This window comes from Tachysurus fulvidraco, chromosome 9 (assembly GCF_022655615.1).
Source record: "Tachysurus fulvidraco isolate hzauxx_2018 chromosome 9, HZAU_PFXX_2.0, whole genome shotgun sequence".
Classification (NCBI taxonomy): domain Eukaryota; kingdom Metazoa; phylum Chordata; class Actinopteri; order Siluriformes; family Bagridae; genus Tachysurus; species Tachysurus fulvidraco.
The window spans coordinates 23,622,807-23,650,287 of NC_062526.1; the positions used below are offsets into that span (position 1 = coordinate 23,622,807).

General features: G+C 35.7%; 2 protein-coding genes across 2 annotated transcripts in view; both read left to right on the top strand.

The window, feature by feature from the left end:
• LOC113640723 overlaps positions 1 to 27,481 on the top strand; it is a 137,919-nt gene that overhangs the window by 26,587 nt on the left and 83,851 nt on the right. The window lies entirely within an intron of this gene.
• On the top strand, positions 4,838 to 8,907 carry LOC125145429. Its single transcript, XM_047818149.1, has 5 exons — positions 4,838 to 5,177; positions 6,811 to 7,122; positions 7,626 to 7,745; positions 8,067 to 8,131; positions 8,421 to 8,907. Exons 1-5 carry the CDS (start codon positions 4,859 to 4,861, stop codon positions 8,454 to 8,456), a joined length of 852 nt encoding a protein of 283 aa, XP_047674105.1. The 5' UTR covers positions 4,838 to 4,858; the 3' UTR covers positions 8,457 to 8,907.

The following is a 27,481-nucleotide window of genomic DNA, read 5'->3' on the forward strand; positions in this document are numbered from 1 at the left end:
GGACTGAAAGTGTTATTTATAATAAATAAATAAATAAAATTTCACATCAATATAATCAATACAATTATTCATAGTATTTGAAATGAATCTCCCAAACGATCACAACATCAAGAATTATTGATAAATAAATAGTGTAACACATAAAATGTGACATTTGAAGTCTACCAATCTTCCAATTATTTGTTATTCATTAATGAATAGCTGATTCCTTTAACTGGAGCACAAATGGATCATTAAATAAAGAAACCTGTCAATGAACCACATTTTTATTCTAAGTTTTAAGGCACCACCTAGTGGTAAACGTAGAACATGGACATTTACATGTGACAAATTCAAGCAGAATTCTCAAATGTTTACATTTACATGACATTGTTTACAATTACATGTTGCTGTACTGAGGTTATGGTATGTGTGAAATTCTCTAATTTAATTGGTCACGTGGTGCTGATTAGTTTTCTATAACAGCAGCTCTAACAGTAGTGCTGGTTGTAATTGAAATCACAGGTTTACGTTAATGCTTTATGAACATTTACCAGCTAGTAAAGATGGTCTACCGGTTTGAGCTCTGACTTTGTTTTGTAGCTGAAAACTGCTCGTTTTTATAATGTTCATCAAATTTACACGTAACTATAAACTTATAAAATTATTTCAATCTTTATTCTAATGAGTATAAAATACAGCAAAGAAATAGAAACTAATTATACTAAATTGTACAAGAGTATAACTTTCACAAAATTTATATTCTATTTTCATCGATACTGTAACACAAAGAAGAGTCACAAGAAACAGTTCCCTGTCAGACCAGCAGAGGGCATCTCTCTTGTAGATTGAATTTCATCCTTGGTTTTTCCACTGATTTCTTGTACACACCTGTCTTTTGTTTAATGAGGTTAATATCTGTTGTATTAATGATGTTGTGGAGTTTTGTTTTGTATCCTTTTTAAATTTATATTCTTTATTTTTGTTTTCTCTTTCTTTCTTTCTTTCTTTCTTTTTTAAATAATGTCTTGACTGTATTTTGTTTAAAATAATGATCAAAACCTGGTCCTACACCTGACCCCAAAACCTTGACAAAAACACAATATTAATTCTGCAGATGAATATTACTCCAAATTAATTTAAAATTATTTTATTAACAAATAAGGGGGACACGGTAGCTTAGTTGTTAGCACGTTTGCTTCACACCTCCAGGGTTCGGGGTTCGATTCACGCGTCCGCCTTCTGTGTGTGGAGTTTGCATGTTCTCCCCGGGCCTCGGGGGTTTCCTCCAGGTATTCCGGTTTCCTCCCCCGGTCCAAAAACATGCATGGTAGGTTGATTGGCATCTCTAGAAAATTGTCCGTAGTGAGTGTGTGTGCCTTGCGATGGGTTGGCACTCCGTCCAGGGTGTATCCTGCCTTGATGCCCGATGACGCCTGAGATAGGCACAGGCTTATTATTATTATTATTATTATTATTATTATTATTATTATTATTATTATTATTATTATTATTACGATTGTAGGACGAGTAATAATTTATATGTATCAGTAAGAGATAAAGTACCTTCTTTCCTCTTTTTGTAGAATTTTGATGTACATTTAAATTATTAGATTAATGATCTCTAGCCAAGCTGTAGTACCAGCGTCGAAACACAAGATGTCGCCACGTAGTCACTAAGCCGTAGCTCTCTTGTCAAAGGGTAAATAAATAAGTAAATATAGCAAATCACTTTTAAAATTCCTTTAAAAGTATAAACATGTTTATCATTAAAATTATACTCCTCTGATTAATCTTACTTTTCGTAATCGCTCTTGACCAGCCTCTAAGTTCTCCTCAGCTCACATGTGGTAAATGTGCCTTTAAGACTTCCTGTAAGTTTTAGGAAACACACTTGCTGGTAAATATACTGATGAACATTACAGCTTTGTCTCAAACACTAGAATTCCTGTGTGTTATAAAGTAAAGTTAATGTTGCAACTCATGTCAAATTATATATATATATATATATATATATATATATATATATATATATATATATATATATATATATATATATATATATATATATATATTCATTTTCTACCACTTATCCGAACTTCTCGGCGTCATACTATTTCAGGCGTCATCGAGCATCAAGGCAGGATACACCCTGGACAGACTGCTAACATATCACAGGGCACACACACACTCTCATTCACTCACACACTACGGACATTTTCCAGAGATGCCAATCAACCTGCCAAGCATGTCTTTGGACCAGGGGAGGAAACCGGAGTACCCGGAGGAAACCCCCGAGGCACGGGGAGAACATGCAAACTCCACATACACAAGGCGGAGGCGGGAATCGAACCCCCAACCCTGGAGGTGTGAGGCGAACGTGCTAACCACTAAGCCTGTGTGTGTGTGTGTGTGTGTGTGTGTGTGTGTGTGTGTGTGTGTGTGTGTGTGTGTGTGTGTGTGTGTGTGTGTGTGTGTGTGTGTGTGTGTGTGTAGTAAGTTTTAAAATATGTTTTCAAAAACTGAGAAATGACATAGTGGTTGTTGTGATTTCCTGGAAACCAGAGTATATAAAGAGAGACACTCAGTCAGTGTGTTAGTGTGTGTGTTTCACACTGAGGGACTGGTGTGTGTGCAGAAGATTCAGTAATGATGAAGTGCTTATATCTTTTGTATGTTGTGTTTCACATCGCTGCAGGTGAGTGAAGTTATTTTTTATATTTAGTTTTTTACAGAAAGGAGAGAGAATATTATCCAGTTCTTAGTTCAGCATTTTCTTCTAATTAACCTTGTCAAAGACAGCATTAATCTTTATACACAAGGTAAACATTCACGTCATGCCTTGTGTTATAATGTCCTTATTTAGACCTGTTCAGCTTTGATCATGTGGACTTTTTCTTCCTGATTAACTTCAGTCTAAAATGTACTGATGAAGAGAGGTGGGCTAATGAATAAGGAGGATTCTACAGTGAGATTATTTTACATCCCTATAATATTACAGTGTATGTTTTTACACATTTACTGAATTACATCTCTTACAATCTGTCTTATTGAATGTATCTATAATAAATCACATAAAGCATAGTAGAAAAGCTACTTCCTGTAACTTGTAGGGCACTTTGTCACTCTGGTCTTAGCTGTAAATAGATGTGTGAATTTCACACCTTTTTCTGCTGTCTCTCTGTCACTGATGTCACTCTTCACTTCCTACATCATATTTATAGTTTCATCATATAGTTTTTAATTTTTACAATTCATTTACATGCATTTAACAACATAACACTCTCTACAATGGTATATTTGGACTCTCCTATATATCACTTTTCATTATTTTGACACAATTTACTAAAATAGATTCAATTTTAATTTTGTAAAAGTAAATAAAATTATTCAAATAATATTATAAGCTGATTACCAGTTCATCTTCATATTATTTTCTATTTTTAATAATGTGTAAACTATTTTACAAAAGTGTAAATTTGTGGCTCTATGAGCAGTGTGGTGGCCTGGTGTAACTTCTGGGTCACTTCTTTACTCTGGTCTTACATAGCTGTAAATAGATGTTTGTGAATTTCACACCTTTTTCTGCTGTCTCTCTGTCACTGCTGTCCTTCTGACCACCGACTTCACTTCCTACATCACATCACATTTAAAGTCTTTATTTTTTGCATCACTTTGTTCACCTTTTCAAAAGCCATAACAGTGTCTTTTAATAAAATGCATTTGTCTTAAAGCAAATAAAAAAAGTAAAACAGCTGATTTCTACTTTAGCCTTACCAAGGTGTTGTATATCTGATTTAACTTTATACACCCCATTAAATATTCAGTTCTTTATTAAGAAATGTCAATATATCAGTTTCTTATTTTTATTTGTACCTGTAGATGAAAGTGATGTAAATGCTTGTAAACAACAAAAAACTCACTTTGTTTTCACTTATTAAACAAAAGGAACAAAATTAATATTTCAACTGAGGAAAAAGTTAGGACACCCTGTGCCATAATAGCTAGTGTTTCCCCCTTTAACTGAAATAACTTCAATGAGACGTTTCTTGTATCCATCTACCAGTTTCTGACATCAACTGGAAGAAAGTTTACTCCACTCTTCAATGCAGGATTCTTTCAGCTGTGTGATGTTTGAGGGGTTTCTTGCATGCACAGTGTGTTTCATATCACAACACAGGATCTCAATAGGATTTAGATCTGGGCTTTGACTTGGCCATTACCGAAATCTCAGTTTTTTAACTACAGCAAGTCATTGGTGGATTTACTGGTATGTTTTGGGTCATTGTCATGTTGCAAGTTCAGCTCCAGCTTAAATATGACTGAGTGTGTGAGTGCATGAGACAGATATACAATCCAGCTACCGAACTATAAAAACTCATATAATTGATTTATATGTCGCTATAGGAGTTAATTGGAGTCTCCCCACCTCTAACTACAGGACACAGCGAGCATGACTGTATGCCAGTCTGAGCCGCTTCCCCTCGATAGAGATAAAAGTCAGCGCTTCATGGTTACAAAGCAGCTCTAAAATGACTAAATAAACTCAAATATTTGATTACCTTCGGAAATCGTGTAATCGGGTCAGTTTATCTTGAGAGGGGTCAAAACTTTTAGCACGATTTTCTGGATTTGAAAACACACCTCTTGTGTTGTTTTAGCCCACCTGTATTCGGTGCATGTGTAGATACATAATACATAAACATATTTTTAAGCTCATTTGCATATTGGCAGCCATCTTGTAATGCTTAATAGAAGTAAAACAGAGACATTTCAAAATTTATGAATTAAATGTACTGAAGAATAAATTTTACCTTAATGGTTAATTTGAAAATATTGTACTTCATGTTGTATTCAGTAGATTCTGATTTGTGTTTGTATGTTTGTGCCTGTAGGCTGTGATCTCTCTAATGAAACTAAATATGAATACATTGGACTCCCTGGTGGTTCAGTTCTGTTACCCTGCTCCTGCTCTGACCTGCACACCAAACCTCACGCATTCACCTGGAAGGCCTTCAGAACAGGACGTCTGAATGACATGTTAAATGATGAACACTATCGTGGCAGACTTCAGCTGTTTAATCACATTTCTCCTGGTAATCTGTCTCTGCTCATATCTGACCTGAGACTAGAGGATGATGTAGACTACAGGTGCAGCACTGAGAAGGAACACAGATACATGAGTATTAATGTTCAAGGTAAATTATTTAAATACACAATAAAAGTTTATATGTAGTGTAAATTCATCATTGATCATACTTAAAATGAATTATAGTTACATATGTAATAAAATGTCTGTAGTGTTCTCGTGCATTGTATTGACATTGTGACTAAACACTAAGTTTAACCGTAGCCAATAAAGACAGAGTGGTAGCAAGACTGATCATTTACTGTCACTCTTTCTCATTAACATTGTGCAGTGAAAACTGTAATAAAACACTACAGCAATATTCAGTGTCTTGACTAACATTGCATTATAAATTACTAACAAAGACAAACTATTAGCATCGCTAAAGCTTGAACATAATCGCTAATATGTGACCTTTAACATGTCCAATGTCATATTAATTAACTTACGGCATTGCCTCTATGATTCTTTTTAATGGATGCGATGGATTATTATAGAGATCACACCATGCCTGTCTCATTGCATTCATGGAGAACTGAGCGCTAACAAAAAGTGACTTATCACATAAAACAAACAATATTTTTACAAATGAGGTAGATAAAAAAATTATAGTAGTAATTATAGTAATTATAAACATTACATTTTTTAATCAAAGAATATTTTATAAATAAACAAAGAATAAAACAGATATTTGAATATTAAAGTCGACAACACAATGTCTACTCCGTTTACCATGAAGGGGACTGAAGGGGAATTAATTTAGGAGTCATATAGTGACACATCAGTATTAAGTTATAAATGACATTAAATACTGATTATGGTATCAGACTGACCTGAACTTTGGACTGGTGTTGGATTGGATTTGTGATATTTCTCAGTCTAAACTAATATTTATCCTCATAACATTGTAGTGTTTATAGAGCTACATGTCAACTGACATAACACATAAACAGTAATAAAGACTTCACTAGACGTCACTGTCACTTGTTGAGTTTTTATTAACTTAATATCTGATACATCAGAATAAATTGTAATATGACATTAAACATTAAAACCAAACTCTAATTTACAGTCAAAGAAACTCTACATAACACACTAGACTTGGTGTTTATATTAATTTAACATGAACGTTGATGAACACAGTCTGTACATCAGCTGATACATTAGGAAGTCTTTTTAAATACATCTCTTTATAAATATTGATTTAGGTTCATGTCACTTATTATTAGGAGTTTATTAAGGAGCCATTTAACCCTATGAAGACGTCCCTAAAATAATGATTTGACTTTATTTATCAGTGACGGTTCAGTGATCACCAGCTTCACCTCCTACTTTGTGCTTTATTTACATTTTTTGTTTAAATCTATTTCTCAATACTTTTTTAAATTAATAATAATATACAATACATTTTTAAATCTTTTCACACAGTGAACACAACAGCGGTCTATGTGGACTTAATTATGTACATTTTTCTTTGGAAAGGATTGAATCACCTCAACTTACAAATGTCATGAATTATTTTCTGTCAAACCCAACCACAAACAAAATTCTGTATGTCTACAGCTTATATTTCACATGTACTTTTCACCATGCAGTGTGTAGTTTTGTCTCCTCACAGCTCCAGGGTCCATGTTTCAGTCCTGATCTTTGTACTCCATGTTGTATTCAGTAGATTCTGAGTGTTTGTATGTTTGCGTCTGTAGGCTGTGATCTCTCTGGTGATAAATATCAGGTAGTTATCAATGGACACCCTGGTGGTTCAGTGCTGTTACCCTGCTCCTGCTCTGACCTGCACACCAATCCTCAGATATTCACCTGGATGTCCTACAGAACAGGACTTGGTCTGACTGAAATGTTAAATGATGAACACTATTGTGACAGACTTCAGCTGTTTAATCACACTTCTCCTGGTAATCTGTCTCTGCTCATATCTGACCTGAGAGAAGAGGATCAGAGAGTCTACAGGTGCAGTACTGGATTAAAGGAATACAGAGACATCAGAATTAATGTTAAAGGTAAAACATTTAAATACATTTAAATACATTATAAAAGTTTATATTTAATGTGCGAACAGACCTGATAAGAACTTAATTATAGTCATATATGTAACAAACATGTCTACGAAATTTATCATAACTGACATAAACATACATGAACATTAATAAAAGCTTCAGAAGGTGTCAGTGTCATGTTGTTTAATGTCTTATTGTTTTCTTTTTATTTACATTCAGAGAAATAAAATATAGAAATATATATCTGATATCCTTGTCAATTCTCTCAGTCTTTACGTTGGCTGACACTTATTACACTTTATAAATCTTCATGTAGGTTCATGTCAGTTGTCATTGATGTAGGTGTCATTTAGCTTCATTAACATGACCCTAATTATGTTGCCTTTTATTTTTAAAGAAGTTTTTACAGACATTGTTTCATTAATAACTGAGCATGAGCATCATGTGCCATATTACTAACAGTGAGTAAAAACAGACTTTATATTTATTAAGGTTTGTCTTTTCAGGAGGAAGAAGAAAAACTTCAACACGCTCAGGGAAAACAGACAGAAGACCTCCATCAGAACAGCCTCGAAGTAAAACAACAAACTCTCCACCTGCATCATCCTCAACTACACTGGAACAAGGTAAACAACAAACTCACAGCAGCCTCCTTCTAGTTGACATAAATTTCCTTTTTTTATCAGAATTGAAAAACATATCTACATTCTTACATTTATTTATTAATAAATGTTTTACTGATCCGTTTGTTGGATATTTGTAAGCATAAGGACACACACACACACACTCATGTGTCACTGAGTTAACTGTAAACTGTTAAATGTCAGTCACTGAGTGTGAGTCAAACAGAACAGCAGCCTCCACACCTTACTTGATCACTTCAGACAGTAAAATATTGTTGTTACCACTAGAGGTGTGATTCCTGAGGGTTTCTTTCTCTTCACCAGGAACATGTGGAGAGAACGGGATTACTGAAGGACGTCCGGACTGTAAGGGAAAGCCAACAGATCAGGTTAGCAAACGTAAAATGAGTTATAACAGATCTGTTTCTACCTTTAGAGCGTTTGTTATATCTGTGATACACTGCAGGTAACACACATGACCCACACATGCTTTCACTGAACACTGAGTTATAGGAAATGATCTGCTGCTTCTATCAGAACAACACATGGTGTAAAGAAAGAAGTCAGATTTGGAGATTTGTGTCGTCTTTACAGGATTTTACCTGCTTCTTTGAGCAAACAGCAAAACCCACCGAATTTGTGTTATATGTATAATTTTCCTCTTCTGTCTTTCCACAGCCTGAACCTGATCTTGTCACTTTCTGTATTAAATAACACATTAACACAGCCGGAGCAGCTCAGGTCCAGATTAACACTGGAGAGAAAACTGAGAACACCAACATTATAACAAACTAATTTAATGTAAATATTCTCAGATATTAAAGAATAATGCTGAAAACAGAATAAATACACACCGTGGTCAAGCACAAGATTCTATCTGGTGGAAATTTTCTTCGTGTTTAATTTTACTGTTAAAAAAGGGAAAAGGTTCCAGATAATTACTTCATATTCACCTTCATTATGTTAGCTAAGGGTATTGTTCGGCATTCACTTTTTCTGTTAATCATTAAAAACTGCTGATGGATAAATTTGCAAACTATATTTTGAGTGTTTGTGACATTTTTTTCATCTTATGTGTCCCATTCTTACATATATCAGGTTAAGAAATGAATGTGCTAAAAGGCTTTTGTGTAAATAGGCTTGTGTAAGAAGTTCTTGTTTGTGACTTGTTTAAACTTTAAGAAAAATTAAAAAGAGGTGGATTGTTGAATTTGCATGGACTGAATGTTATTTTTAATGAATAAATATAATCAATAAAATTATTTACAGTATTTAAACTGAATCTCCCAAACAATCACAAAAGCAAGAATTTGTGATAAATAAATAGTATAATAAAAAAATGTGACATTTGAAGTCTACCAATCTGCCATTTATTTGTTATTTATTAATGAACAGCTGATTCCTTTAACACTTAGAATGATAATGTGCTTCATTGACAGGTTTCTAGAGTTAATGATCCCTTTGTGCTCCAGTTAAGGCACTCGGATAAGCGGTAGAAAATGAGTGAGTGAGTGAGTGAGTGAGTGAGTGAGTGAGTGAGTGAGTGTTAAGGCACCACCTAGTGGTCAAGGTAGAACATGGACTTTTACATGTGACAAATTCAAGCAGAATTATCAAATATTTACATTTACATGACATTGTTTACAATTACATGTTGCTGTACTGAGGTTATGGTATGTGTGAAATTCTCTAATTTAATTGGTCACGTGGTGCTGATTAGTTTTCTATAACAGCAGCTCTAACAGTAGTGCTGGTTGTAATTAAAATCACAGGTTTACGTTAATGCTTTATGAACATTTACCAGCTAGTAAAGATGGTCTACAGGTTTGAGCCCTGACTGTGTTTTGTAGCTGAAAACTGCTCGTTTTTATGATGTTCAACGAAATTAAATGTAACAATAAACTGATAAAAGTATTTCAATCTTTATTCTAATGAGCATAAAATACTGCAAACAAATATAAACTATTTCTACTAAATTGTACAAGAGTATAACTCAAAATTTACATCGATACTGTGACAAAAGGAAGAGTCACAAGAAACCATTCCCTGTCAGACCAGCAGAGGGCGTCTCTCGTGTAGATTGAATTTCTTCCTTAGTTGTTCCACTGATTTCCTGTACACACCTGTCTTGTGTTTAATGAGGTTCATATCTGTTGTATTAATGGTTTTGTTTTGTATTCTATTTAATTAATTTATTTTTTGTTTGTTTTCTTTCTTTCTCTTTCTTTTTAATATTGTCTTGACTGTATTTTGTTTAAAATAATGATCAAAACCAGGTCCTACATCTGACCCCCAAATTTTGACAAAAACACAATATTAATGTTGCAGATGAATATTACTGCAACTTGATTTCAAATTATTTTATTACCAGATTCAGACTTCCTCTGAGAAAAAAGAAAACTAATGACAAATGAACATGACTTAGTAAATCGTCCTGTTTAATTCAAAAGAATGTTATTTATAGAGGACTTTTAACAGTAAACATTGTCATAAGCAGCTTTAAAAATTTTACTCCAAATTCTGACCAAGCTGGAAAATGTATAGGAAATTTTATCCTATTCCTGTTCATGTGACATTAAGGGTCTTCTTTCTTCTTTCTGCAAAAATCTCGATGTGGATTTAGATCACTAATGAGAAATTTTATGTATTTAAGCTGTAGTAGCAGATTTGTAACACAAGATGGCGTTTAGTTCATTCATTCATTCATTTTCTACCGCTTATCCGAACTTCTCGGGTCACGGGAAGCCTGTGCATATCTCAGTGCATCATCCCATCGCAGGGCACACACACACTGTCATTCACTCACACTCACACACTACGGACAATTTTCCAGAGATGCCAATCAACCTACCATACATGTCATGCGTGTCATGCGGGTCACGGGGCTTTCGGATCTCAGGCGTCATCGGGCATCAAGGCAGGATACACCCTGGATGGAGTGCCAACCCATTGCAGGGCACACACACACTGTCATTCACTCACACTTACACACTAGATGCCTATCAACCTACCATGCATGTATTTGGACCAGGGGATGAAACCGGAATACCCGGAGGAAACCCCCGGGGCACGGGGAGAACATGCAAACTCCACACACAAGGTGGAGGCAGGAAAACCCCCAACCCTGGAGGTGTGAGGCGAACGTGCTAACCACTAAGCCACCGTGCCCCCAAAGAATAAAAGAATAAATTAATTAATAAATTAATTAAATCACTTTTTTTAAAACATTTGAAACTGTAAAACATGTTACTAATTAAAATTAATCTCACTTTTCATAATCGCACTTGACCAGCCTCTATGTTCTCCTCAGCTCACATGTGGTAAATGAGTCTTTAAGACTTCCTGTAAGTTTCAGGAAACACACTTGCTGGTGAATAAACTGATGAACATTACATCTTTGTCCCAAACACCAGAGTTCCTGTGTTCTATAAAGAGAAGTTTATGCTGCAGCTCATGAGAAGTTGTTTATTATTATTATTTTCTCATTTTTATTACATTTTATTTTTTTACTTATTTACATCTTCTCAAATATCTTAAGGATATGTTTGGCTTGTAAATTATATATATATATATATATATATATATATATATATATATATATATATATATATATATATATATATATATATATAGTGTGCGTGTGTGTTTGTGTTTGCATGTGCGTGCGATGGAGTAAGTGTTAAAGTATTTTTATAAAACTGAGAAATGACACAGTGGTTGTTGTTGTTTCCTGAAAACCAAAGTGTATAAAGAGAGACCCTCAGTCAGTGTGTCAGTGTGTGTGTTTCACACTGAGGGACTGGTGTGTGTGTGCAGAAGAATCAGTAATGATGAAGTGCTTATATCTTTTGTATGTCATGTTTCACGTCGCTGCAGGTGAGTGAAGTTATATTTTATTTTCTATTACAGAAAGGAGAGAGAATATTATCCAGTTCTTAGTTCAGCTGCTTTGTGTTTAGTTCATGTGGTTTCTGTCCAGACTGGGTTTACAGTAGGCCGGAGTTCAGCTATGTTTCTAAAAAATTAACCAAACACTGTCAAATGTTTATTAATTAGAGAATTAACAAGATTAGATAGGTAAATTCTAAGACAGTATTAATCTTTAAAGGTAAACATTGACGTCATGCCTTGTGTTATAATGTCCTTATTTAGACCTGTTCAGCTTTGATTACGTGGACTTTTTCGTCCTGATTAACTTCAGTCTAAAATGTACTGATGAAGAGAGGTGGGCTAATGAATAAAGAGGATTCTACGACCGCGATGGCTGATGTTTCTGATGTAAGGACAGTGGTGTCAAAAGGTTAAGTGAAAACTCTTGAGTATGTTAACCCTGAAATGAGGGAAACTCTGGATTTCCGTTTCAGAAAGGGAGGCATGTTAAACCCGAGAAAGCGGGTTAAGTTAAGCCCGTTTCTGAAAGAGAGGTAACTTATACTCAGAGTCAGTTACAATAGTAACTGACTCTGTGAGCCTAACCTGGTCAGGAGCAGATTTTCTTCATTAAACCCAGAGTTTCTGTCGGTCTCCTCCTCTTTTTTAAAGAGGAAGCAATGTTTAAACACCTCATTCATTGCCCACATTTCAGTTACGCAGAGAGCATCAAAGGGAATGAAATGTACTTTTATGGACGATCCTGTTGATGTAGAGATGTAGTGTAATTATATTTGACCAGCGAGATCATATCAAATGTGCATTACAGCTGGCTAGCCGCATGCTCCGCTAATACTACAAATCCCAGAATGCCTTGATACTGTATTGAAGCGTAGTCACGAACAGCAAGCACCCCTCATTCTCTGTTGACAGTCGTTAAAGGCAGGGTCTCCAATTTTTGAGAAATGCTTCAGAAAACTGAGGCGGGCTGATAATAAACAAAAACCAAAACAAACGTGCGGAGAGAGTGTTCAGTGCGCATGTGTGACATTATCAGAAAGTGGTTTTTAACATTGAAATGGCGGATAAAAACAAAGAAAGAAAATGAAGAAAGGCTTAAGATAAGGCATGAAGTAGGACCTGTTTTAATATAGGATCAGCTTTCCAGCACTGAAGAGAACTGAAGGAGCAGGAAGTTGGCCGCATATTCACAGATTGGAGTTTCCCGAGTCAATAACAAATGATTTTATTACCAGATTCAGACTTCCTCTGAGAAAAAGAAAACTAATGCAAAATGAACATTTATAGAGGACTTTTAACAGTAAACATTGTCACAAGCAGCTCTTAAATTTTACTTCAAATTCTGACCAAGCTGGAATATGTGAAGGAAATTGTATCCTATTCCTGTTCATGTGACATTAAGGCTCTTCTTTCTTCTTTCTGCAAAAATCTGGATGTCGATTTATATCATTAATGAGAAATTATCTGTAGTTAAGCTGTAGTAGCAGATTTGTAACACAAGATGGCGTTTAGTTTAGTTACTGTATTAGCAGGCTTATTATTATTGTTGTTGTTGTTGTTGTTGTTATTAAAAATTTAGTTCTTAAGCTTGTTGTAGTAGGATGAGTAATAAGTTATTGGTATCAGTAAGAGATAAAGTACCTTCTTTCTTCTGTTTGTAGAATTTTGATGTACACAAATTATTAGATTAATTATCTGTAGGCCAGCTGTAGTACCAGCTTCAAGACACAAGATGTCGCCACTTAGTCACTAAGCCGTAGCTTTATAATCAAAGAATAAGTAAATAAATCAAATCACTTTTTAAAAATATTTTGAACTGTAAAACATGTTACAAATTAAAATTATACTCCTATGATTAATCTTGCGTTTCATAATTACTCTTGACCAGCCTCTAAGTTTTCCTCAGCTCACATGTGGTAAATGTGTCTTTAAGACTTCCTGTAAGTCTCAGGAAACACACTTGCTGGTGAATATACTGATGAACATTACAGAAGTTTATGTTGCAGCTCATGCCCAGTTATTAGGGCCCGAGCACCGAATGGTGCGAAGCCCTATTGTTTTTGCTCGGGTTTATTATTTATTTATTTATTTTTTTGCGCACACATTGGTCAATTGGGGTCCCTTAATATGCTCGAAAACTCTTGAAATTTGGCACACACGTCAGAGTCGTGCGACTAGGGAGCCGGACACAGGACCCGGAACAGGCGGAGGGCGACAGCTGGATTGTGACTGGAGCTGATGAGAATTGGCTGATGAGGATAGTGGAGGTAATGCAAGTAATGAATGGAAATTGGTAGAAACTCGGAAAAGAAAGGAAAATTGGGGACAAATCTCAGAAACGGAAAGTGAAAAGGGAAATCACCAGAAAAGAAGGAGGAAAGAGGTGTATAAAGTTTTGCTGAAGTTTGCTACCGAGTCCGTAAATGTCATAAACCCATTGAAATTAACAAAAGCACTTAAAGAAAAATTAGGAACAGTTGAAAGTATAAAGACATTGAGGGATGGCAAGCTGATATTGTTCTGTACAGATGATGGACAACAAAAAACGGCCCTGGGACTAAAATCACTACTTGGACACAAAGTAGTATGCTTAATCCCAGAAGAGAAGACTCGGGTTAGAGGTGTGATAACAGGGATCCCAACTGATGTTTCAGCTGAGAAAATCTTAAGAAATATATCTGGGGCAACATTAAAGGATGTCGGGTGGCTCAAGTGCCTTAGAAATAATGAGAAGACTGACAGACTCTCGGTAATGTTAAACTTTGATGAGAACAAATTGCCTAAGAGAGTATATTTAGTCTTTATGAGCTACAATGTCAGGCCATATGTTCCCCCCGCCACTAAGATGTTACAAATGCCAAAAATTTGGCCACATAGCGGCAGTTTTTAAAGAAAAACAGAGATCTGCATGGTGTGGAGGTGAGCATGAATATGGTAAATGTGGGCAAGGTATTAAACCAAAATGCTGTAATTGTGGAGGAGAGCACAGTGCAGGATATGGAGGTTGTTCAGTAAGGAAGAATGCAGTGAAAGTACAAAATGTCAGAGTGGCAGAAGGAATATCCTATGCTGAGGCTATAAGTAAAACAAGCACCCAAAGTAATTGAAACAAGGACAACAGTACCACAACAAAAGACAGTGTTGAAAGAGCAAAGTAAAGAGAGTGAAGTGATTGTTGATAAAGTCTCATTCACAGCAGAAGTGGTGAATTGTTCCGCCCAAACTGAAAGCAGGACAGAGAGAATTAAAATCATTATTAGAGCTGCAGAAAAGTACTTGGAGTTAGAAGAAGTTACAGTAGCTATGACAAATGAAAAGCTTAAGTCACAAACAGTAATCAGTCCGACAGAAAACAGTCAAACATGTGGTGGTACATAATGGTGTTAACAATAATGCAATGGAATGCAAGAAGTTTAATTGCCAATGGTCAAGAATTCAAAAAATTTATCACAAATCAAGAAAATAGTCTGGACATTATATGTGTTTAAGAAACGTGGCTGAAACCTCAATTAAATTTTTTTATTCATGGTTACATTTCAATCAGGGTGGAAAATTTAAATTAAATTTAAAATTCCGAGGTGGAAATTTAAATCAGCCAACTGGGACAAATTTAAAGAGGTGTGCAGTAACAGAATGTTAGAAAGTAGTAAGTCTATGGAGGATGTAGAGGATTTCAATTTTAAGATATGTGAAGTTCTTCAAAGTACCTCTATAGAGGTAATAGGTAAGAAGAAGGCTGGTAGCAGGAAGAAAGCCGTCCCATGGTGCAATGAGGAGTGTAGTGAGGCAATTAGGAAAAGGAATAAAGCGTTTAAGAAAGTTAGAAAATCATTCAATTATAATGAATTTATTCAGTATAAAAAAACACAGGCCATAGTGAGAAGAGTAATACGGACATCTAAGAGAAATTATTGGAGGGAATTTTGCAGCAATATTGGGGAAGATATTGAAATAAATAAATTTTGTAGTATGATAAGGAAAATGGGAGGAAAACAAAGAAATAGCAGCATTCCTGTTTTAGTATATAAAGATAAACTAGTCATATCATACAGCGAAAAAGCAGAGGTTCTAGCAGAAACATTTACTAAAGTGCACAATAGTTCAAATCTGTCAGATGAAATGAGGAGGTATAGGGAACATATCCTGAATAAGTACCCTCAACTACTGAAAGAAAAAGGACCATCTGGATGTACTTTAGACTCAGAGTTTACTCTATATGAGCTGAAGAAAGCACTTGCAGGAGTTAAACAAACTTCCCCAGGAAGAGATGATATCTGTTATGAGATGGTAAAACATCTATCAGAGCCGTCTTTAAGTATAATCTTAAGTCTTTTTAATAAGGTGTGGGAGTCAGGGAAGTTACCAGCTGACTGGAAGCATGGTGTTATAGTACCAATAGCAAAGCCAGGCAAAGAGCATACACAACCAAATAATTACAGACCTATTGCATTAACTTCAAACCTTTGCAAACTAATGGAACGCATGGTGATGAGCAGATTGGTGTATATCATCGAGAAGAATAAAATTTTATCACCATATCAAAGCTCTTTTTTGGAAAGGGCGAAACACTATGGACTCTGTGCTGTGTTTGGAAGCTGAAATAAGAAAGGCACAAGTAAACAAAGAAGTGTTAATAGGAGTATTCTTTGATGTTGAAAAAGCTTACGACATGATGTGGAAGGAGGGACTATTAATAAAATTAGAAAAAATGGAAATACAAGGTAGAATGTATAATTGGATCAAGAACTTCCTGTTTAAAAGAACTATACAAGTTAGGGTGGGGTCTGGATTGTCTCAGATATATCAAATAGAGAATGGAACACCTCAAGGAAGTGTTAGCAGTCCCATTCTGTTTAATCTAATGATTAATGATATTTTTAATCAGATAGACATGGGGATAGGAAGATCTATGTATGCAGATGACGGCGCGCTGTGGAAAAGGGGCCGCAATGTGGGGCATGTGGAAAAGTGTATGCAGAATGCTGTTAAGAAAGTAGAAAATTGGGCTAATGAATGGGGTTTCCGTTTCTCTGTAGCAAAAACTCAGGTGATCTGTTTTACAAAAAGGAATATCAATCCAATAATGAATATTAAAATGTATGACCAGCAATTGGAGCAGGTGTCAGTAATTAGATTTCTGGGAATGTGGATGGACTCAAAATTGGATTTTAGAGCTCATATTCAGAAAATGATAGACAAAGGTAAAAGACGATAAATGTAACAAGGTGTTTATCAGGAGTTGAATGGGGGGTATGTCGTCAGTCTCTTAAAATGATTTATTGTGCACTGATAAGAGCAGCTATTGACTATGGCAGTATGGTGTATAGTTCTGCATCTAAAACACACCTGTTAAAGATTGAGGCAATCCAATCACAAGCTATGCGAATATGTTGTGGAGCAATAAGAACATCTCCAATAACAGCAGTACAAGTAGAGATGGGTGAAATGCCTCTGGAAATCCGAAGGCTCAAATTAAAGATGAGATATTGGATCACAGTAAAGGGACACTTGGATAGTCATCCAGTTAAAAATGTTTTAAAGAATTGCTGGGAATATGAGTATAAAAGACTATCAAGCTTTGGATGGACTGCAAATGAGGAAGCACAGAATATGGGAATTAGTGCCATCAATATTGCTCGTTCTGTAGCAACTTCAGCAATTCCTCCTTGGCTTTTCCCTTTGCCAGTAGTTGACACTAAGCTATACAAAGACAAACATAAAGAAAGAAATATGTTAACAAATATAGCAATGCAACAATACATCGAACAGTCATATTTCAGCATATTACAAGTATACACAGATGGCTCCAAAGATCCTGAATCTGGAAGAACAGGATCAGCAGTATATATTCCCCAATTCAAAGTCAAAATATACAAACGCGGTTTTTACTGCAGAGATAACAGCAATATTTCTAGCACTCCAGTGGATAGAGGAAGTGTACAAAAACAGTCATTTGTACAGATTCCCTTTCAGTTTTGAATAGCTTGCTAAGTGGAACATCAACAGCCAGACAAGATATGATCATTGAAGTGATGCAGAGTCTATTTAGAATAAGACAATATGGAATTATGGTAAAATTCCTGTGGATACCATCACATATGGGTGTGGAAGGAAATGAGGAGGTAGACCATCTCACTAAACAGGCCTTAAAGCATGCACAAATTGACATTAAAGTGCCAATGAGTAAAACAGAGGTAAAAGGGATAATTGCAAAAGAAACAAGAAAGAAATGGCAGAAAGTGTGGGATAGTGGAACAAAAGGTAGACACTTTCATCATGTTCAGGGGAACGTAGGGCTAGAAAGAAGAAAGTTTGGCAACAGGAAAGAAGATGTTTTAATGTCAAGGATGCGTCTCGGACATTGTGCATTAAATCAGGGTCTATATAAAATGGGTAAACATGAAAATGGAAATTGTGATAAATGTGGTCAAGCACAATCAGTAGAGCATGTACTTATAGAGTGTGATGCATATGCAGGAGCAAGAAATAAATTAAATCAAGCTCTACGATCGTTTGGTATAAATGATTTCTCCCTTTGGGTTCTATTAGGAAACGAATCAAAGCAGTTTAGGATATTCCAGGAATTAGTTATTTTCTTAAAACAAACAAAACTGATCAATAGAATTTAACATACAGTTGTATTATTAATTTTTATTTTATTTATTTATTTATTTATTTATTTTTCTTCCAAACCATTATGCGCTCCGCACTCCAGTCCAGTAGGTGGCGGTAAATGAACCTACAGTTGGTTTGCCATCCGCCAATAAAAATCAGAAGAAGAAGAAGAGTCGTGCGATGCTAGGCTTGGGCAAAGGCTGAAATACGGGCGTGGCAGGGAGGCTCTGTAGCGCCCCCTGTAATGCAAAAACAAACATTTGTGCACAGATCTGGCAATTATGTACGCACATGTACGAGAGTTGGTATGCATATAGATCTCATCAACCCGAACAACTTTCGTGCTCTAAACTATGAGCTCCGCCCAACAGGAAGTCAGCCATTTTGAATTATTTCATAATTGCATGCGGTGAACTTTTAGATAGTCCCCTAGGGAATTCATGCGATTGACATCAAACGTTGTGAACATGATGCCGAGACATTGCACTTGCTAAGTTGTGAAGGTATTTTCGATATCTCGAACGGTGCTGCCATGGCGAGGCGACTAAGTTATGGCGAATTCAGAGATACAGGAAGTATCTTCTATCTAAGCCAAAAATGTCTTATTGTGATGACACGCGGTGTGTATGTTCGGCCAAGGATTCCGATCGCATCGATGTGCTTATTGTGAGTCCCGGGTATAGCGCCACCAACAGGCCCCAGGAAGAGTGTCGGTCACAAAGATGGATTTTTTCACAGTTTTTAAATTTAAATACTCCTCCTAGAGGATTCGTGCGATTGAATCTAATGTGAAATTGCGAACGGATTTTTGATATCTCAAACACCGTTGCCATCATGTCAAAGTTTACTTTTATTTCAGGCATATTTAGACGTTTGTCTAAAATGTGGGGTTTCATTTACCCACAGTCCCCAAATGGGTCAGTAACAACATAAAATATTCCACTGATATTTACCCACTTGATGCACTTGCCCACCTACTTGTGCATTGTTTTCAGGGAGGCACCGTATAGCGCTAAAAAAAACGTGCAAGGGCCCGCCATCGCTGCTTGCAGCTATATTTATTATATTTATTACAGCGTGTGGTTGTGTGTGTGTGTCAGCGTGCAATGGAGCAAGTGTTAAAATATTTTTAAAAAAATGAGAAATGACATAGTAGTTGTGGTTTCCTGAAATCCAAAGTGTATAAAGAGAGACACTCAATCAGTGTGTCAGTGTGTGTGTTTCACACTGAGGGACTGGTGTGTGTGTGCAGAAGAATCAGTAATGATGAAGTGCTTATATCTTTTGTATGTCGTGTTTCACGTCTCTGCAGGTGAGTGAAGTTATTTTTTATTTTCTATTACAGAAAGGAGAGAGAATATTATCCAGTTCTTATTTCAGCTGCTTTGTGTTTAGTTCATGTGGTTTCTGTCCAGACTGGGTTTACAGTAGGCCGGAGTTCAGGTCTGTTTCTAAAAAAAAAAACCAAACACTTCCAAATGTTTATTAATTAGTAACATTAGATATGTACATTGTAAAACAGCATTAATCTTTATACACAAGGTAAACATTCACATCATGCCTTGTGTTATAATGTCCTTATTTAGACCTGTTCAGCTTTGATCATGTGGACTTTTTCTTCCTGATTAACTTCAGTCTAAAATGTACTGATGAAGAGAGGTGGGCTAATGAATAAGGAGGATACTTCCTGTAACTTGTAGGCCACTTTGTCACTCAAGTCTTAGCTGTGAACCTTTTTCTGCTGTCTCTCTGTCACTGCTGTTGCTCATCACTTCCTACATCATATTTAGTTTTTATTTTTTAGAATTAGTTACATGCATTTAACAACATAACACTCTTAACAATGGTATATTTGGACTCTCCTATATATCACTTTTCATTATTTTGACACAATTTACTAAAATAGATTCAATTTCAATTGTAAAAGTAAATTAAACGATTAAAATAATATTATTAGCTGATTTCCAGTTCATCTTCATAACATTTTCTACTTTTCAATAATGTGTAAACTATTTTACAAAAGTGCAAATGTGTGGCTCTATGAGCAGTTTTGGTGGACTGATGTAACTTCTAGGTCACTTCTTCTCTCTGGTCTTAGCTGTAAATAGATTTTTGTGAATTTCACACCTTTTTCTGCTGTCTCTCTGTCACTGCTGTCTTTTTGAAGACCGACTTCACTCCCTATATCACATCACATTTAAAGTCTTTATTTTTTTCATGTAACTAATTGTAAAATTCATAAACACTTTGTTCACCTTTTCAAAAGTCATAACAGCGGTCTTTTAATAAAATGTTTTTTTCTTAAGCAAACAAAAAGTAGAACAGCTGATTTCTACTTTAGCCTTACCTTTATACATTTAACTTTATACACACCATTAAATATTCAGTTCTTTATTAAGAAATGTCAATATAAAGTTTCTTATTTTAATTTGTCCATGTAGATCAGGGGTGTCAAACTCTGGCCCGTGGGCCAATTGCCTTGCAGAATGCCTTGCCACTGTATTGACATGTAGTCACGAACAGTAAATGCCATCATTCTCTGTTGACAGTCGTTAACAACCATGTTACAGTCACATCGGGCAAGTTAATTCCACCCTCCACAAAAATGGCCAAATGAAAGATGGATAATAGAAGCTTTCAAGACAGGAGGGAGGCAGATTATCTGTTCACAAATATAAAGGACAGACCTGTTTGTCTTGTGTGCTAATGGAGCTAACATGTCTGTAATGAAAGAATATAACATAAAACACTATGACACGAAACGTTATGAGAAGTATAAGGACCTGGACGTAAAGCAGAAGCTCCAGAAGGCGGAGGGGATGAAAAAAAGTCTGGTTTCCCGGCAGACTATGTTCATGAAAGCAAAATCAAAAAGTGAAGCTGCTGTAAAGGCTGTAAAGCTTTATTGTGGCAGCAGAGACAGCAAAATCTGCCCGGCCCTTTAATGAGGGAGAGTTTGTCAAAAAGTGTATGGTCAAAGTTTGTGAAATGAACACCACTGATGTGTCTTTTATTTCAAATTTAATTTCTTATGTGTTTGTAATATCAAGCTCTGGTTGTTCCAAATCCTTTGTTTAAGCAAAACTAAAGTTTGTTTCCATATGAAAAAGGTTGAACATTACAGATCAGTTGCAGTTAATTTTTCAGTTAATATTCAGGTTGGCCTGTGACTTTATCTCAGCTTTTTATTTTGTCCCACTGTGAATTTGGGTTTGACACCCCTGGTGTAGATCATAGGTCACTAACAGGCGGACCGTGGTCCGGGTCCGAACCAAGAAGCTGTCTAATACTGACCAGGACCTACAGCCAAAACAAAAGGTTCTGATTTAAAACTTGACGGGACGCTTCGACCTTAGAATGACCACCTAATAAAATGTTTAATATTTAATAAACCGAAACAGCACAAATGAAACTTTTAGCACCACAAACCAGCACAAACAAAGCACAAACGAATGAGAATATTTTGGTTAAATTTGGAGTAGGTGAGGGGGCTGAGTGACATAGAATTTACTATAATTATTCTTTTAATATCTAAAAAAACCAAAGCAGCACAAACAAAAATTTTTGCAGCACAAAGCAGCACAAACGAACGAGACTATTTTGCTGACGTTTTGCGTTGGGTGGGGGGCCAACTTCACCCTGGTCTTCTACCTTAATCGGTGCAGCTTTTGCAATCTTTACGGTAGTGGTAGTGGAAACATACAGACCAATTGCATGCAAGTTAAACCATCCCACTTGATACCACTCAGGGAATCAAGTCTGTGCATTCCTGAAGTAAACCCTGCGACTCCACGGTGCAAGACAGATGAGAGAGAATTAGAGTAAAGTTACACATGAAAGAAAAATAGCGATACATGTAGAAAACAAAGGGAGGGAAACAGACGAGTGAGACGGAGAAAGGAAGAGAAACAGACGAGAGAGACGGAGAAAGGGAGAGAAACAGATGAGTGAGACGGAGAAAGGAAGAGAAACAGACGAGTGGGACAGAGCAAGGGAGAGAAACAGTCGAGTGAGACGGAGAAAGGGAGAGAAACAGTCAAGTGAGATGGAGAAAGGGAGAATAAAGAACAAATGGCGCTCTTCAAAAAAAAAGAAAAGTGGACAGCGAAAACATTTAATCCAGAATGTACAGACTCATTTCTGTTCATACTTCACACTAAACCAGTGTGTATCAGAAACTGAGAAAAACCATTATGAAACGCCATTATGAGACAAAACATAAAGGTTTTGAACAAACATATCCACTCAAATCTGAAGACAGCGTCCCTGAGACAGCTTTCCCGAGACAGCTTTCCCAGGTCTGAGGGAAGTAGCCCTATACATCCTGACCATGTCTGGCTCTACATACAACTGCGAGGCAGCTTTCTCTACAATGAACATAATCAAAACTAAATATGGTTCCAGGCTCACTAATGAGCACCTCCACATGTGTATGAGAGCGGCCCTGACTCCATTCAAGCCCAGGTTTAACATCCTGGCAAGCCAAGATAGAGCTCAGTTCTCTCAGTGAGATATAAAAAGGAAAGTTAAGCACTTTATTTAAACATACACGATTTTCATATTTGACTTATTTTCTCTTATTTTAAAATGTAGCTCTACTTTTATTTATTTAATGAGGGAAGGTTATACATATCTACAATCATACATAAGTTCAGTTCTGTGTTACGTGGCAATAAATATTGTCAAAAAAATTTTGAATTGTACTGAATATTTAATTATTTGATATTTGATTTGCCAGTCAGGTATTGATTGCTTGCAGATGTTGATACAACTACTAGGCTACTTAAATATTTATATATTATTATTACTAGTTAGACATTATGATCTTCTGGACCTTTGCTTTAAGAAATTTTTTCTTACTGGACCTCTTTAAATTTTAGTTGAGCCTGTAGATTCGTGTGTTTTGAAACCTGATCTAATGTTAAAGCAGTAAAGTCCGTGTGTCATGGATCAGCCAAGGCGCAAAATAAGTGGAGTGTTTGGCTTTGTTCAGCCACATACAACTACAGGAAGGACACAGACAATAAGCAGCGGTTTCTTTTGACGGCAGAGACGTGAAATTTTATAATTCAACCGGATTTTTCTCTTGGTTTTTCTCTTGGAATATGATTTATCGTCCTGAACCAAAAGTAAGAGTAAAGGTGGTGCCATGGCTGCTCGGTTGCTTTCTGTTTTTTTCCTTGTATATCTGTGTATATTGGTCACACAGTGATGATCCTTATACCATTGGATTCTGTGGAATCTTTGTAAGGTTGTGTTTGTGTCATGTAACAGATGAGTACAGGATAAAATAATTCTACAGATGACATGCTTATGAAGTGTGGGGGTGTCCATTTAAGTGCTTGGTGTTGAAATACAGCTTAATTTCATTAAAATCGTGTTTATAGTCGCATAGTAAAGTTTTTCCCGTTGTTTTAGCATGCTGCATGTGTAGATATATAATACATAAACATATTTATGAAGCTCATTTGCATATTGGTGCCAATCTACATTTCAATATTCATGAATTAAATGTACTGAAGAATAAATATTTCCTTAATAGTTCATCTGAAAATATTGTACTTCATGTTGTATTCAGTAGATTCTGAGTGTTTGTATGTTTGTGTCTGTAGGCTGTGATCTCTCTGCTCAAACTATACATCGTTACAATGGACATCCTGGTGGTTCAGTTCTGTTACTCTGCTCCTGCTCTGACCTGCACACCAAACCTCACACATTCACCTGGAAGGCCTACATAAGAGGAGGTCTGAATGACATGTTAAATGATGAACACTACCGTGGCAGACTTCAGCTGTTTAATAACATTTCTTCTGGTAATCTGTCTCTGCTCATATCTGACCTGAGAATAGAGGATGGTGTAGACTACAGGTGCAGCACTGAGAAGGGACAAAGAGACATTAGTATTAATGTTAAAGGTAAATGATTTAAATACACAATAAAAGTGTAGTTTATAAAAGTTTTTTATTTATTTATTTATTTATTTATTTATTTATTTATTTATTTATTTATTTATTTAGTGGAAAATTATCCTTGATCATACTTTAAAATGAATTATAGTTACATATGTAATAAAATGTCTACTCCATTTTCCATTAAGGGGAATTAATTTAGGAGTCATATAGTGACACATCAGTATTAAGTATATAGTATTATAGTTTATATTTATGTTTATAGAGCTACATGTTAACTGACATAAGACATTAACAGTAATAAAAACTTCACTAGACGTCACTTTCAACTAGTCAAGTTTTTTCATCTTAATACTGTATCTGATGCATCAGAATAAATTTTAATATGACATTAAACATTAAAACTCTAATCTACAGTCAAAGAAACTCTACATAACACACTAGACCTGGTGTTTATATTAATTTAACATGAACATTGCTGAACACAGTCTGTACATCAACTGATACATTAGATACATGTCTTTTTAAATAGGCTACATGTCTTTATAAATATTGATTTAGGTTCATGTCACTTATTATTAAGAGTTCATTAAGGAGCCATTTAGCCCTATGAAAAAGTGCCAAAAATAATGATTTAACTTTTCTTTTTATATTTAAATTTTTTGGTAAAATCTATTTCTCAATACTGTGTTCACATTTTTAAATCTTTTCACACAGTGAACACAACAGCAGTAATTTGACACAAAAGAATAAACGATTTGACGATTAAAGAATAAATATTTTAAATATTTAAGTTCATTTGAAAATATTGTACTTTAGATTGTATTCAGTAGTTTCTGAGTGTTTGTATGTTTGTGTCTGTAGGCTGTGAACTGTCTGGTGATAAACATCAGGTAGTTAGCAATGGACACCCTGGTGGTTCAGTTCTGTTACCCTGCTCCTGCTCTGACCTGCACACCAATCCTCAGATATTCACCTGGACAACAGACAGAACAGGACACTGGACTGACATGTTAAATTATAAGCTCTATCATCACAGATTTCAGCTGTTTAATCACAGTTCTCCTGGTAATCTGTCTCTGCTCATATCTGACCTGAGAGAAGAGGATCAGAGAGTCTACAGGTGCAGCACTGGATTGAAGGAATACAGAGAAATCAGGATTAATGTTAAAGGTAAAGCATTTAAATACACAATAAAAGTTTATATTTAGTGTGCAAACAGAACTGATAAGAACTAATTATAGTCATATATGTAATAAACATGTGTACTAAATTTACCATAACTGATGGTTTTACTCTACGAGTCATAGTGTGTCACATTAAAATGACACCTATTTGGTGTGCAGGTCAGAGCAGGAGCAGGGTAACAGCACAGAAACACCTTTGTGTCATGTGATTTCTGTCTGATTATCATCACCAGAGAGAGCACAGCTTTCAGAACACACCTTCATTACTATTGTCATAAACCTACATAAACATTAATAAAAGCTTCAGAAGCTGTCAATGTCATGTTGTTTAATCTGACTGTGTTTTCTTCTAATACGCAGTCAGAGACATAAGATCTAGAAATATATCTGATATCTTTGTCAATTCACTGACTTTACATCAGCTGACACTTATTACACTTTATAAATCTTCATGTATAGGTTCATGTCAGATGTTTATGTAGGTGTCATAGTTACCTTTTAATTTTAAAGAAGTTTTTACAGACATTGTTTCATTAATAACTGAGCGTGAGTGTCATGTGCCATATTAAAAAGAGACTTTATATATATTAAGGTTTGTCTTTTCAGGAGAAAGAAGAGAAACTTCAACACGCTCAGGGAAAACAAACAGAAGACCTCCATCAGAACAGCCTCCAAGTAAAACAACAAACTCTCCACCTGCATCATCCTCAACTACACTGGAACAAGATGAACGGCAATCAGAAAGCAGCCTCCCTCTGGGTGCCAAAACTTTTCATCACTGAAAATAGATGATAGTATCATTACATTTATTAACATTTTTGCTTCTTTTTTTTTTACATAGTTTTCGGGATTGCAGTGGCTTTTCTGTTATTTTTAGTTCTTGTTGTGGCATTTCTCTGTTGGAGACGCAAAGGTACAACACACATACACACACACAACTGATTTTGATTAACTACTAACTGATTTGTGATTTCCTAGTACAATTTCCCCAAATTTTCTTTTGTGAATCTGATTAAAACAATCAATCAGTAACTTAAGTCTGTCAGTAATTCAGTAAGATACTTTCACTGCAGAATAAAGTTACTGATTAAAACAATCAATCAGTAACTTAATAAGTCTGTCAGTAATTCAGTAAGATACTTTCACTGCAGAATAAAGTTTAAACTGTGGCTCTCTACATCACTCAGTGTTAATGTATGTGAGCTGAAGCAGAACAGCAGCATCCACACTTCTGATTTCTTCAAATAGAGAAAGTCTGTAGTTACCACTAGATGTGTGATTTCTGAGGTATTTTCTTATTAGGAGGAAAATGTGGAAAGAACGTGATTACTGAAGGACGTCCAAGGCAGACAGATCAGGTTAGTGTACATGCAGGCCTGGATTCAGCTGTATTTTTATTGTCATGTGACATCTTTTAGTCTTAAATGTACGGAACAACACATGGTATAAATAAAGAAGTCAGATTTGGAGATTTGCGTCATCTTTACAGGATTTTACCTGCTTCTTTGAGACAACAGTAGAAGTAACAGAAGTGTTATATGTAGAATTTTCCTCTTCTGTCTTTCACAGACTGTGCCTGATGTTACTTACTCTACTGTAAGCCACATTCACACAGCCGGAGCAGCTCGGGTCCAGATCAATGTCGAAGAGGAAACTGAATACGCCAGCATTGTAACAAATTAATCTGTAGTACATATATAGAATAATGCTGAAATCATACAATAGATTAAATACATACCATGGTAAGCACTGGATTCACAATATTGACTTGGTTTTATAACCAAATTTATGTGATTGTAATAATGTGTGCTGATGGATAATATTACAAATCATGTTTTTAGTGTGTGTGAGGAAGTGTCTCTTTTTTCAATAAAAACCATAGGGTCTGTGGCTTACATGATCTCTGTGTGTGTCTGTGTGAACGTGTATATATGTGCATGTGTGTGTAGATGCATGCTTAAAAATGTATGTGTGTTGAAAGGAACTATTAGGACAATTCCCTTTCAAACCACCAGAGGGGGTGTTACTGTGTGTGTGTGATGGGGGGGGGTGTCACCATAAACATAAAAAGGAGTCTAAAACGCAAATATAATATAGATTCATCTGGATTGATGAAAGATTGTCAGAGACCTCAAAC